The sequence below is a fragment of the Nansenia antarctica genome (genome assembly GCF_963989245.1).
Source record: "Nansenia antarctica genome assembly, chromosome: 1".
Classification (NCBI taxonomy): Eukaryota; Metazoa; Chordata; class Actinopteri; order Argentiniformes; family Microstomatidae; genus Nansenia; species Nansenia antarctica.
Window position 1 is genome coordinate 4,074,554 of NC_137674.1, and position 14,600 is coordinate 4,089,153.

The window sequence follows — 14,600 nt, forward strand, 5'->3', positions numbered from 1 at the left end:
TGACTGATTTCAGCAGGCTAATCTCTCTAGAGCTCTACTGTCCTGGGAAACTGCTGGACGTCTGTTTAGATTCAGCAGACCTGTTGAGTGTTTGATGACAAATCTGGTTTGAGCCAAATTGCATCTCAAACCATTTTTGTAACTTAATAGAGATATAGATCTAGATTATAACTAGATATCAGAATGAGACATTCTGAACACTAATTTACATTACAAAGTTGAACCAAGCTTAGCTGTACTGGGCTGGCCTGGTAATACATACAGTGCCTTTGGAAAGTATTCAGACCCCTTCATGTTTTCCACATTTCATTGTGTTATAGACTCCATTTAAAATGTATTAATTAAATTAAATTAAAATAATTCGCCATCAATCCACACACAATACCCCAGATTGACAAAGTGAAAACGTGTTTTTTGTCCATCAAGTCCATCTTAATGCAAGGATAATCGTTCATGTAATTTTGGAATTAATATATTTGGTTTTATAGGGTCTATAAGAAGGGTCCATAGGAATCAATTACACACTGTGTGGATCAGGTTGTCGTTATAAATTGAGAAAATGGAGAGGAACAAAACTGCTCAGGAATGTGACCCTGAGGCCTGGGGAGACTTACACAAATCTACAAAGTTGAATGGCTGAGAAGAAAAAGCACAGTCACTCTACAAAATTGGTCTATAACCAAGTGACCAAAAATAATCCCTTAATGGAAAAATAATCTCATATCCATAATTGTGCAAAAATGTGATACAGCAAAGCAAGTGGCTGGAAATGTGTTTATTTGGTTTCACTACAAAGCATTAAACTAGTGCCAATCCAGCACATGCAATGCAGTTTCTGCACCATCTCTCGTGTGAAGAAGAGTGGTAGCTGCATCAAGTTATGGGTATATTTGTCACTGGCAGAGACTGAGGAGTTTGTCAGGATCAAGAGAAAACTATAACATTTGCTGAGTTGGTAGTGACATCCTAATCTACACAGTGTAATTGATTCCTATGCAAATCAGAGACCCTATAAAAACATTCATTCCAAAATGAAATTAACTACTATCCTTGAATTAAGATGGAATCAATTCAACTTATTCAGTGATTTGTTGATGACGACATTCTTGCATTTTAGCTAATGTTAAGAGTGTCATAGCAAAGCGTCTGAATACGTACGTAGGCTACATGAGGTATTTCTGTATTTCAATTTGAATCAATTTACAGACATTTCAAAAACACTTGTTTTTGCTTTGGCATTCTGGGTTGATTGATGGCAAATTATTTTTTAATTAAATCCATTTTAAATTGAGTTTATACTTACAACAAAATGTGGAAAAAGTGAAGGGGCTGAATACTTTCCAAAGGCACAGCAAGTTGTGTAAAGCCCCTTATTGTTACAATGTTCTGTCTCCCATGAGATCAGCATTGAATGAAAAACATGCCTTTTCTACCTTGCATTATGCATCCATTACTTATATGTTAGTTGTATGGATACATGATGTTCCGATGTGAAATGCAAGTTCAGTTCACTGTAGGTAAGTGTCAGTGCTGATCAGATGATGTGGGGGGCATAGGTGTGTTTTAAACAGTGATGTAGGTAAGTGTCTGCTGATCAGATGATGTGGGGGGGGGCAGAGGTGTGTTTTAAACAGTGATGTAGGTAAGTGTCTGCTAATCAGATGATGTGGGGGGGGCATAGGTGTGTTTTAAACAGTGACTGGTAGAACATGGATTGAATGAGGATTGTCTGTTAGGGCTTTCACACCGGCAAAGAACCGTGCCGGTTGAATGAATGAATGAATGAAAGCTTTATTTCGAACATGTGAAAAAAGAAATAGTTATAACAACAAAAAACAAAACAAAACAAAAACAAGAAAAAAACAAAACACTATTAACTTTACATGTCCGAAAAGGAGTAGGAAGAAGCATAAGCTTATTTAATCCTACCCCTTCTCCAATACTCAGAGATTACTAATTAATAATCTGCAGTTAACTTCAATGTTAATATACTATTTTAAAAATTAAATCAAATGTATTTAAGTATTTACATATTTACCAACGATAGAAAACAGATAATGTAAATAAACAAATAATATGTGAAAACAACTGGTGACTATCAAAGCCCTTCTTCCTCCTCGTACCTGGTTCTACGATAGGAAGTGAACGAAGCTCCAATCATTTGACAAAATAGGGGTTAGGGGGTTCAGTCTTCTTCTGTAGTTCGTTTGACAAACAAATGATCTGATTATACAAAAAACTACATTGCCCCTATGCCCCCTTTGAGACTGATACTGACTTACGTCAACCACTGTCGCGAAGTCAGTGTCGCAAAACAGCTGATTCGAAGCCAACAGCTGATCAGAATCCAGAAGGACTGGGTTTGTTTTTGTTTTGTTTTCACATTTATAAACACTTTCTTTCTATCGAAAACAACTTGTAACACTGTATTGATGGAGGACATGGAGGAAGATGGTTTAGAGGTGAATGATGATGATCACAATCATAATAACTACCGTGACAGCAGTGGGCAGCATGGACCCACCCAGCCCTCATATGCACCTCAGCCCTCACCTGTCTACCTCTCCTTACCTGGCACACCTGTGCTGGGTACACAGGACAAGGGAACCCACGTGGTAAAGGTGTGTTCAAAGGTCGTGGATCCAGAGACTGACAACACTGCTCCTTCAGCTCCTCTTGCAGCAGGGTCATTTGCTCTGAACTCATCCTCAAAGTTTCGTAAGTTTTTAGAGAAATGTAAGGTGGCTAAAGCTTGTTGCTATGTTATTTTCACATGGAAGATAGTCTTTAGTTGGGGTTAGTCACATCAGGTGACTAGATTATAGCAATTGCTGTTCCTCCTCCTTTGTTTGATCTGCCCACCTCAGTGGAGTAAACCTCCTACAAGGGTTGGACCTTTGACTTGGAGGAATCATTATTGTCAGTGTCATATGTCACATGGTTGCATGATGATAACTAACTATGTCTTCTTTTTATCATTGTTCAGTAATTAACGCAATGACCGAAGAGGACTATAGACACACATACTGGCCAAACCTGGAGAAAGCCATTGAACACCTGCTGAAACAAAACCCTGTGGACTACATCTCCATATCATATGAACAGACGTATAGGTGAGACTTCAATGGTTGTGGTTAAGAGTGCTGCCTACCCTGAGATGGTCACGGTTGGTTGAATGGTTGGATCCCCCCCGGGCCCCAGCTGAGTCATATCAAAGATGGGGCTGATGCCTCTCAGCTTGGCCCTCAGCATGAAGGAGATGGATTAGGGGGTAAGGTGACTGTGACATACTGGCATCAAGTCCAGGTTTGGTACTTGGTACATCAAGCTGCCTCACGCTACAGAAACAGGAGATAGGCTTCTGCTCTATGGGCCATTTGGGCTTGTCTGTTTCAGGGCACAGGGCTACTTTCAGAGATAGGAAATGTTAGGATAGGTATAGCATAGCATAGAGTACAGCACAGTGTTTTATTTGTATAGTATAGTATAGTGGATAGTGTACATAGCCTTTATTTATGTAAACCAGCTCTTTTCCCTTCTTGTTTTTAGTTTTTTTTTCCTAACACCAGGGGAGCCCCCCCTCCCAAATTTCGTTGTATGGTACCTGTACTATATCAATGACAATAAAGACCATTCATTCATTCATTCATAGTTGATGTATACAGGGAAAGGAGTGTAAGAATAAATTGATTGAGAGAGTTGTATTTGTTTGTAGCTGTATTACAAAATGATGCATGACTCTTACTTCCTTGAATATTGTGTTGTTACTTGTGATGCCGTAGGATCTAAATGGTTTGTTTTGCTTTTTTACAATTTCAGTTACGTGTACAAATGTGTCTGTCAGCAACACTCAGAGCTGCTCTACAAAGACTTGATGTTGAAGATAACTACCTATCTACAGCAGATATCCTCTGATTTACAAGTAAGAACAAACTAGGTCCATCCATCAATAAGTTCACAGTAATTAATCAAAATACCTGTTAAGTATGATACCTAAACTACTAAATCATTTGATTTCTTTTATCAGACCAGTGCACCTGAGAATTTCGTTGAGAATTTTGACCATGCCCTGACCCGATATACTGCTGCCCTTCAATGCATAGTTCCTGTATTCGTCTACATGGTATGTATTCGTGTGAAGAGATCCATATGCTTATGATTAGAACTCTGAAATGATTAACGTTTTGTGTGGGCAGCTGATCTGCTCAGGCCTTGGACACATCACATTTAGTTGTGTCACAACTAACTTTGTTTCTAAAGGTGTTAAGTCTGTCACTGATCGACACAAAATACTGCATAATGTCAAAGAAAAATTATGCTTTAGAAATGTTTACAAATGAATAAAAATGTAACGCTGAAATGTCTTGAGTTGATAACCCTAACCCTTTAGTAAGTAAGTAAGTAACGTTTATTTATATAGCACCTATCACAGACCAGCGGTCACAAGCTCAAGTGCTTTACATAGGCTATAAAAACATAATTAAAGAGCAAAAGTAATAGCAGGTTAAAAGAAATAGGTTAACAAGTGAAAATAAAAACAAGAAACCAATAACAAGTGTACAACAAATAATATCAGGACACAGAAAGACAGGCTTCTTTTGGGGTTAGCCAAAAGCCTGTCTCTACAGGACAGTCTTGAGCTGTTTTTTAAATACTTCGACCGAGACCGCTGAAGTTCTAAGTTCCTTTGCTATGCCACTCCTAAAATATCTTCAAGTCACTCAATAAATTCAATTGAGTCCATGAAGTTCATGTGGTTTTGCAATCTTTGTTAGTCAGTAAGTTGTCTTTCCGCTCTATTGCCTATCATGGCATATTGTGGCATATTATTTATTAGATATACGGTACTTTACAAATCAAAATCAAGTCAATGTTTATTCATCATTCACAGGATACAGATGGTATCGGCACAGTGAAATGCTTGAACGAGCAACCTCTCAACCATGCAGTGTCCTCTGAGTATAATAACATAGCACAACAGCCAATAAGGCACAGTAAAGTAATAAAGACAGTAAAGTACTAAATACAATCAATAATAATTAGTCAATATAAGTGTAGCAATAGGGTGGAACATAGACAGATACATATTATAAATATAGCAGCAATGAAAGTGATAATATGTGAGTCTGTATGCATGTGTATGTGATGTGTCTGTGCTGAGGTTCCTCTTAATACAAAGGTGAGAGATATGAACAGTTTTGGTGTCAATTCATTCCTTTATCTTGAAAAATGCTATGACGCTAACATTGATGTCTCTTTCCTGCCTTTCATTGTTAGATATGGAATACATTTGCCATAAAACACCCTACTCGCATCCCTACAATAGATTTGTTATCTTTACAATCAGTTAGTTTTTCTTCTCCATTCTATGTTTTCAGAGTAAGTTCTACATTGAAACAAAGCTTAACAGAGACCTGAGAGATGATCTTATGAAGCTATTCACGCACCATGTTGCAGAAAAACACGTGAAAACATTGCTACGTGAGTATAGTGGTATACCTTCGTAGCTCTTTGAAGCATTGAAATCAAAACGATTCTCTTTTTTTTCAAAAAAGTCTTTGTCATGACATAAGGCTTGTGAATCTTGCAAAGTTGTGCTGTTGATATTCTGGTTCTGTGTTTTCACATTTTTCTCTCTCAGCTCTTCTCATCGAAGCCCATTCCATGTCTTTTCAAGTCAGACCTTCAACCATGGCTAGTGTGGTTAAAGGCCTTTATAGTCTCCAGCCAGGTAAGCCATGGCATTTTGTCTGCTGCTCATGTTTCTTTTTTGTGATCATTTTTAAAATTATTATTAACATTTTATCACAAATCAAACACGATACAAACAATAGCAACAAATACAACACAAAACAGCAGAGAAAAAAAACGTGAAAAGTGCTTTCATAGTACAAGCTGCTTCCGAGAATGACATCCACGTAACAACGTCCATGTAGAAGTATTGGCTCAGCCACTGTAGTGCCAGTCAGTTCAGTTCAAATGACGAAGACGGGTCATTTTAATTGGCCACCAAGTTGGTTTGGGTCGTGCAATTAAGTGTCTGTTAATCGCTGTTTTCTGTCTGTTTCAGAGTGGGCACAGTTAGCCCCAGATCTCTTCTCTAGATTCATTCCCCAAATGAACCCCCCGGCACTGGAGTCTCAGCTCTCTGACTATGCAGCTTATGACCAGAAGCTACAGATGGAACTATCCAAAAACGGCTTTCCCAGGTGAGATTTCTGAGGTTGACCGAATCTGTATGTACTGTATGTACAGTCATGTGATCTGTTGGCACATAATTATGTTTATCAACATGTTAAGTTGACTGTCACGTGGCAGAGATGAAGCAATATTGGCGGAAGAACAGAATTAACCAGCATCCTAAAATCAAATATGATCGAGTACTATATATTATTATTAATATGTATTTTTCATGTTATTCAATATGTGCTATATTACTATGATAGTGGTTCAACTTTTACAACAGCACACATTCTAGCCCATGCTTAAACCAATCCAATGCTTTTAGATGCACGAGTGAGTGGGAGTCGAGGAGGGCATGCACTGGGAGGAAGGATAGAGAATGGGACTGAAGCCCAGGTTTCTGATCAAAGGGTCCTTTTGTTTTGCAGAGGTGACCAATCTCGCAAGAGGGCCAGTGAGGAGATCGCTGTGATCACTTGTGATCTCCCGCCTTGAAAACCCCCCAGAAAACGTAAAAAAACAACACTTTTTTTTGTAATTTCCCCGATTCCCGACTCGTTTCCCCTTTCACCACCACCCTGTCACATGGGTTCTCTTTTTTCTACCAAGCCCCGACTGGTGTTGAAGCCATCATATTAATCACACGCTAATTTGGTGCTCTGGCTTGCTGGTGTGGTGTATCATTTGTGCCACAGATTCTGTGGGGGAGGGAGAGAGGGGTAAGGACCCGGGCGTTCCACAGAGTCGTCGTGCACAGCTTTCTTTAGCCCTATTGGCACAGGGCTAGTATTATCTGGGGACCTCTGGTCATTTGTAATAATTGCTGGGGTTGTCTGCGTTCTTAATCCCATGCGAATCGGCCATGTCTGTTATTTGGGATTTCTTCACCCCTTTTTTCTGCCACGTGTTCGAGAACTATGGAGCCCTGGAGTGGCCACAGAGAGGAAAAGGAAAGAAAACAAGGCCACCCCGACTACATTGAACGGGCGAATGGAGGCTTTTTAAAATGATTATTAAACCGCGTGTCTCTTCGCACGTCCAATCATGTTCATCTTCTTAGCAGCCATTGCGCTTGTTGTTCATAAAGCGGATGTTACACAGAGCCATCATGTCATCACATCCAGGGGATAATGTCAGTAAATCTGAGTTAAACACAGACTTGGCTTATCCCGTGCGAATGCGCCACACGAAACACAAACGTGGGGGGGGGGTAGTTTCTAAATTATAAGAGGTCCCCAGATAATACTAGTCCCGTGCGAATAGGGCTTTGGCCTTCTCTGAAAAGCACAGTGCATTTATCATGATGCTGTCAGTATTTGGTATTTATCACTGAGATGCTACAGTATGTATGTGTTCAAATGGATCTATTTGTGTTTCCTTCATTAAAGTGTGCCTTCAGCTTTGCTTTGTTGGGATTTTCAAGTTATTACCACTAACAGTAGGACATTAATTACAGGTTGACTACAGCAGTGCTAATCCTCATCTCTAAACTGCACCAGCCTGATCTCTGATTACTTAGATTATGACTAGGGATGGGAATCGACCAGAACCGGTTCTAATTGAGAACCGGTAACACATTTTTCGATACATCGGTATCAGTAACATCCGAGGGTATCGATTCTCTTATTGATGTCGGCATGTTTTGCATGTGCGCTGACAGTTGTCAGAGCGTCTGAACCATAGATATCAAGTCATGGCATCAAATGGCAGTCCGTATTAGTACGGGTGTAATATATTCTTGGCCACTGGTTGGTTTTGTGGCGCTATTCTGACTTTCAGTCCTTCACCAAGGGGAGAGCGTAATCTCCAAGGAATCAGGTCTGACAATTTTCTTGCATTCAGCCTGTTTTGTCTTCAAACCCATCACTGTAACATTCATCTACGTGTAACAAAACAGGTAATAATCCTGTTTATATATGGGATGAATTAACGTTCATTTAACGTACATTTTTCAATTTACTGTCAACATCACTAAAGTTAGCAACAGAAAGCTAGCTAACGTTAATATTAACACGATAGCGTAAAATTGTTGGCCGCCAGCTAAACGATGGTTGAGCGTTGAAACCAGAGCAGATTTCCAGAGTGTATTTACGAATGTATTTACGAATATGTGTTTATTATTAAGCTTCGTCTTTTGATGTGCTTGCTGCCTATAGCACAACCGTTGATGCTTGTCAACAGATGCTAACTGCATAAGAAGAAAACACTGACAGTTTTCAGCAGCCAGCTGCTCAAACTCATTTTATTTATGTTCAAATGTTATGTTCAGATATTATACACTGTGTTCAGAGACTCGAGATAATAAAACAGCTGCGTTTTGACGCTGAAAACATGTGTAGGCCTACTTTTTTTCCACAATTTATATGGAATCGATAATGGAATCGGTATCAATAACAACTTATCAATTCCCATCCCTAATTATGACTCTTGACAGCTGCTAGATTCTTCCCCCTCTGTTGTTGTACACATTGTGTACACAACATGTTGCTACATTTTCACTTTTGTGAAATACAAATGCACAAATGGGATCTAACTAGGGTTTAGTTAGACTCTTGGAGCTGAAAATTGAGTACAAATGTGTAGACTTTAATTTGATTAATTCTTTAAAAAATGTTTCACTTGTAAATCGACTATTACAACTTTTTAAAATGACTATATTGTTTTCTGCAACTTTTGCTCTTCACTATGTTGTTGAACCAGATTGTTTCCCGAGCATGCCAAAGATGATACACAGTTGCATTGTGAAATGATGGTATTGTTTTATAATACATTTCACCCATGTTGCTGCTGATCTTTTTTTTCATGAAGATGTGCAAGTTTGGTAATATGATAATGATGTACATGTGAATGAAGGTCAACTGATCAATGTGTTCTCTCAAGTTGCCCTGATGATGTTAACATTTTATCACAGCATGGTGACCAGTGTTATTGTCACAGAGCCATCTTTGTTACATGTGTAGGGTGAATGGAAATATTTAATACAGCTATTTGCACTGTTTAAAGTGTAATATGATGCTCACTTGCGACTTGATTGTGATTTATTGATTTCTTCTGGGGATGTCGGAGGTGGCTTACACATTGTCTTATGTACAGTTTTACATTGTTCTAATAAACAAATTCTGAAAATGACATTACCTGGCGTTACTGTGGGTTAGGGTGGCACACATGGGGCCTTGTGAGGGAGGAGTAACTACAACAGTAATAATAATGTATACTTTATTGGTTCCTGAGGGGGAATTATCTTTTAGATATGATGCCAGCAACCCTCCAGTCACCCGCTCAGATCCGTCTCCCTCCTGAGGCGGGGATTGAACCAGTGAATTATATATATATTTTTTTTTGATTTTATCCCTTTTTCACCCAATTTGGTATCCAATTGAACCCAACCTAGCATCCAATTATCCCCTGCCTATTGCGTAGGATCCGCCGCACGACCCCGTGGCCGGCAGCCCCAGAGGAGATCGCCAGGCAGACTAGCTGACTGGCTCCTCGAGCCCAGCACCGTTATTCCGGCACCGCTGTTGCGGGACGGATCCTTGTCCGGAAATAGTCCTATACCGTCCTCTGGAGCGGCCGCTCAATATGCCGCTCCCTGTGTGCCTCGGCCATATCCGGGTCTGGCGAGACCGGGATTCGATCCCAGTCCCCGGTGGGCAGCTTGCACTAGAGGCTAATGCTTAGACCGCTGCGCCACCGCGGGGCTACTTTATTGGTTCCTGAGGGGGCATTATCTTTTTGATATGATGCCAGCAACCCTCCAGTCACCCGCTCAGATCCGGCTCCCTCCTGAGGCGGGGATTGAACCAGTGACTTTCTGATAGCTGGCCGGACTCTCTAACCTGTAGGCTACCTGCTGCCCAATAAGCAGGAAACATTGAGCACAGTAGTTTCATTTCTCATGTAACACAGTGCTTTGATTAATAAAGGCTTTTCACACACAGGCATCCAAATCCACAGGTAAATGTAAAACCCTCAACACAAGACACTTAACACGCTAACTATTCTAGAGGTAACTTCCTGCATGTCCAGTTTGACCATAATATATGCCATTTAGCTGACGCTTTTATCCAAAGCGACCTCCATTGCAGTGAGTGCATACATTTTCAGTATATATGGTCCCAGTGGGAATCGAACCCACAACCTAAGAGTTGTCAGCGCCATGCCCTACCAACTGAAACTCAGCAGTATGCCCTTGTGTCTTGTTGAGACTTTGCAATCATGCCCACTTTTTAAAAATGTATTATATGAATATTAAGAAGAAGTCAGTGTTTACAATTCTACTGTTGGTATTTCCAGTCCAGGCCCCTTTTCAACTTAAGTCCCCTGAGTACACTCGTTTCTCACACTAGTAATCTGCTGTGGTAACATTAGTGTGTCTGAGGCTCAACAAGGGGCATCTAATTCTGTAGAGTGGTGGGTCTTTTGACAGACTATCGTAGGTGCTCTTACTGAAGGAGGAATCCCTTTACAGCTCATCCACCCCCTGTCCAATGAGGTGGGACGCCACCCAGACACATGGTTCAGTGCCACCCCAAAATAACTCGCGACTAGTGCGCTGACAAATGTTACTACTTTAACGGGTGACCGGTTGCCCTAGCTACTTGCCTCCATATTTCCCTGTAAACTCCAAGGTTAATTCTACAAGAGAGTAGGAAGCCTGGGAAGCTGCCTGTGGCCTTCATTTCCCAGGTGTCCACCTCCGGAGGACCGGGATCATAGGTGCGCTCCAAGGTTGTCAGCTCTGAACGGAGCCAGCTGGGTGTATTTGAAGGTAAAACACCCCCCCCCCCACCCTACCCTGTTACCTGTTGTTTATAATGCTATCCTTATTGATCGTCATTTGGGTTCATGCATCATCAACCACATAAGATTTATGTATACTCTGCAAGTGTCACAGGGACGTTACTTTATTGGGTGAGTATGAGCGTCTAATTTGTTTTTATTCTGGAAGAAAATTTGTGTTTGTCAGTTTGATTAATTCTGTCTTGAACCTGACTGACTTCATGTGCTGACTTCAGTCCATTTATTTCCAATCTGTTAGGGGTCTGACAACGTCAGTCAGTGTCCCCTTCAAATTGCAAATAAGTCTATTAAAAGTCACTAGATTTACTAGAACAGGTCTAGGTGATCAAATCCTTGTTAGTATAAATATAGCACACAGGCGATGCAGGCGGGGGGGGGGGAGAGGGGGGTTCTTGCTTTTCATGATTTTTTTCATGTAAACTGAGCCCTTACTATAATTAGATATGACTTAGGGGGCTTGGAGGCTGTTTGCAAAGGATTCATGTACACAACAGCTGCAGCTGCAGGTCTGTTGGAAGGGCATTGCTGCCTCTCTTAATTGCACTTATTTGAGTGTCAGTAGCATCTGTGTACCCTATCCTGTTTCTGGATTCAATACCAACCCATAGCTGGTTTCAAACAATCTGTTTAAAGGCTGTGCAGCACGATGGGGAGAATAACTGTTAAATGCACTGAGAGCAGTCAGTGTCATGTGAGATCCAAGCATGAAAGTAATATTTGTCTGGAGCCAAGAATAATGGGACAGTGAAGCATTTTCCTTCTTTTGCCTCCCACACTCCAAAGGTTTGATTTACAATTACTATGGGGCTAAAGTAACTTAGCATTCGTTTTTATTGGATTGTATTTGTATTCATATTGGTTTCACCCCTCAGAAATGACAACACTTGTTATGCATAGGCCCCCCCCCCCCCTATTGGGTACCCAAAAGTGATTTATCAAATGTCCAAATGAAGCATTCATGTTTATTATTTGGTTGACAATCCGTTGCATGCAATAACATGGGGCGGCTGTGGCGCAGGAGGTAGAGCCGGCGTCTTATGATCGCAAGGTTGGCAGATCGGCGGTTCGAGCCCCAGCAGGCCACATGTCGAAGTGTCCTTGGGCAAGACACTGAACCTCAAATTGCTCCCAATGAGTGGACTGGCGCCTTGCATGGTAGCTTCCCGCCATTGGTGTGTGAATGTGTGTGTGAATGAGAGGCCGTTGTAAAGCGCTTTGGAATAAGGCGCTATATAAGTGCAGTCCATTTACCATTTATCAAATGTCCAAATGAAGCATTCATGTTTATTATTTGGTTGACAATCCGTTGCATGCATTAACTGGCAGAAGTCTGCGACCTATTGATCCCACCAGATGCTGTCCGCCTTCTCTAGTGATGCTCTGTCTGGCCTGTACTGCAGACACCTTCAGTTGTCGTTTGTTTTGAGGATGTTTTGACATTTTTGTCTCCTCTTTCAGCAAATTTCATTCAGCAAATAAAATGTATTTTCAATAGGATGTTTCTGGAGATGGATGGATCAGTGACTGGTGAAAGAAAGAAAGGATGATGCTAGGGAGTTGAAAGGTTAGATAGATATAAGGTTGGAAAGATAGAAGGTTATATAGATAGTGTGTTATAATGTCATCGGTAGATAGATAGATAGATCGATCGATCGACCCATCCAAAATGGAGAAATATGGATAAACTACTTCTCCAATGTCTGAATGATGGGATGAATAAACAGCAAAAACGCATACAAGATAAACTACAAAGTTTAGAGTCAATCATAAATGACTACCAGAACCCACTAGACTCCCAAATGACACTAAAAGAAGTACAGGGGGGGAAAAAATCACTTGAAACCAAGAAGGCCTGTGGTGTTGACGGCATCCTAAATGAAATGATAAAATTCACAAATTCCAATTGGCTATATTAAAACTCTTCAACATTGTTCTTAGCTCTGGGATCTTCCCCAATATTTGGAACCAAGGACTGATAATGCCGCTCCACAAAAGTGGAGACAAATTTGACCCAAATAACTACTGTGGGATCTGTCAACAGCAACCTTGAATCCTCTGTATGATCTTCAACCACAGACTCCCATACTTCTTCACTGAAAACAATGTCCTAAGCAAATCCCAAATTGGCTTTTTACCAATGTGTCGTACAACAGACCATACCTTCACCCTCAGCAGCCTAATTGACAACCAAATAAACAAAAACAAAAGCAAACTATTCAACTGTTTTGTTGATTTTAAAAAATCTTCGATTTGATTTGGCACAAGGGTCTGCTATACAGACTGTTGAAAAATGGTGTTGGAGGAAAAAGCTATGACATCATAAACGCAATGTACACTAACAACAAGTGTGCTGTTAAGATTGGCAAAAACACACACAGACTTCTTTTCCCAAAGCCGGGGGGGTTAGACAGGGATGCAGCTTGAGTCCAACCCTCTTCAACATATATCAACATATATCAACAAATTGGCAAAGACATTAGAATAGTCTGCAGCACCTGGCATCCCCCTAGTAGACACAGGAGTCAAATGCCTACTGTTTGCTGATGACCTGGTGCTGCTGTCCCCAACCAAAGAAGGGCTACAACAGCACCTTGATCTTATGCCAAATTCTCCCAGACCTGGGGCCTTGACAGTGGATCTCACCAAGACAAAACCCCATTTGACTAAACCAAATTATAAGAAAACAAAAAGAAAGTTACCTGACACATTCAAAAGAATCCACCAAAAAACCAGAGCAACATGGATTGCTCTTTGGCCCTAAACAGAGAATACAAATGGCAGAATACCTGAGTACTGTGACCGATCCAAAAAGAAACGATTGACTATGTACAGATTCAGTGAGCACAGCCTCGACATCGAGAGGCCACCACAGGCAGATCTGGCAAGACAGACTGTGCACCCACTGCACACAAAATGAATACTGAATACGTATGTACATGAGGTATTTCTGTATTTCAATTTTAATACATTTACTGAAAAAAGTGGTTTTGCTTTGTCACTCTGGGGTATTGTGTGTGGTTTGACTGCAAATATTTTTTTATTTAATCTATTTTAAATTGAGGCTATAACACAACAAAATGTGGAAAAAGTGAACGGTTCTGAATTCTTTCCGAATGTACTGTATATATGTATGTACAGTATAATATACCGGTATATCACAGCTCTTTTTAATAATTTCTTCATTGAAGAATAAAGAATAAGAATGTGTTCAGCAGGCCTCCTTTTGTTTTTCTTCAAGAATCCTGAAAGTTCCATGACAGTTGCAGTAACACGGGAGCTCACAGAATGTTGGCCTGAATCAACATTCCACCATGTTAACTGGATGAGAGGTTTTGGAGGTACAGAAAACCTAATAGTTTAATAGGTATCAAATGAGTTGATATTTTTGAGATTCTGGCTCATTTTCCAGTTGAAATCACGGTAACAGCTTAAAAGGTATAAGATCGGCAGTGGTAGAAAAAATGGCATCTTTTGGTTCCCAGAGACCTCCATGTCCGCAGCCTCCTCTCAGATGTATTATTTGGAGACTATGCTGTGTTCATCACAGCATTATATTACATGCATTCATAACTATTCAATGTGTGGAAAGTAATTGTTTTATTGGAGTAACTGCC

The 14,600-nt window shown here is 40.5% G+C and overlaps 1 protein-coding gene across 1 annotated transcript; it reads left to right on the forward strand.

The window, feature by feature from the left end:
• The first annotated feature begins 2,362 nt into the window (after nucleotides 1–2,362).
• cacul1 (CDK2 associated cullin domain 1) lies at nucleotides 2,363–7,275 on the forward strand. Its single transcript, XM_080536587.1, has 8 exons — nucleotides 2,363–2,718; nucleotides 2,987–3,113; nucleotides 3,820–3,922; nucleotides 4,028–4,123; nucleotides 5,379–5,481; nucleotides 5,642–5,731; nucleotides 6,071–6,209; nucleotides 6,612–7,275. The coding sequence occupies exons 1-8, from the start codon at nucleotides 2,433–2,435 to the stop codon at nucleotides 6,676–6,678; spliced, it is 1,011 nt and encodes a 336-aa protein (XP_080392713.1). The 5' UTR covers nucleotides 2,363–2,432; the 3' UTR covers nucleotides 6,679–7,275.
• The last annotated feature ends 7,325 nt before the right edge of the window (nucleotides 7,276–14,600 follow it).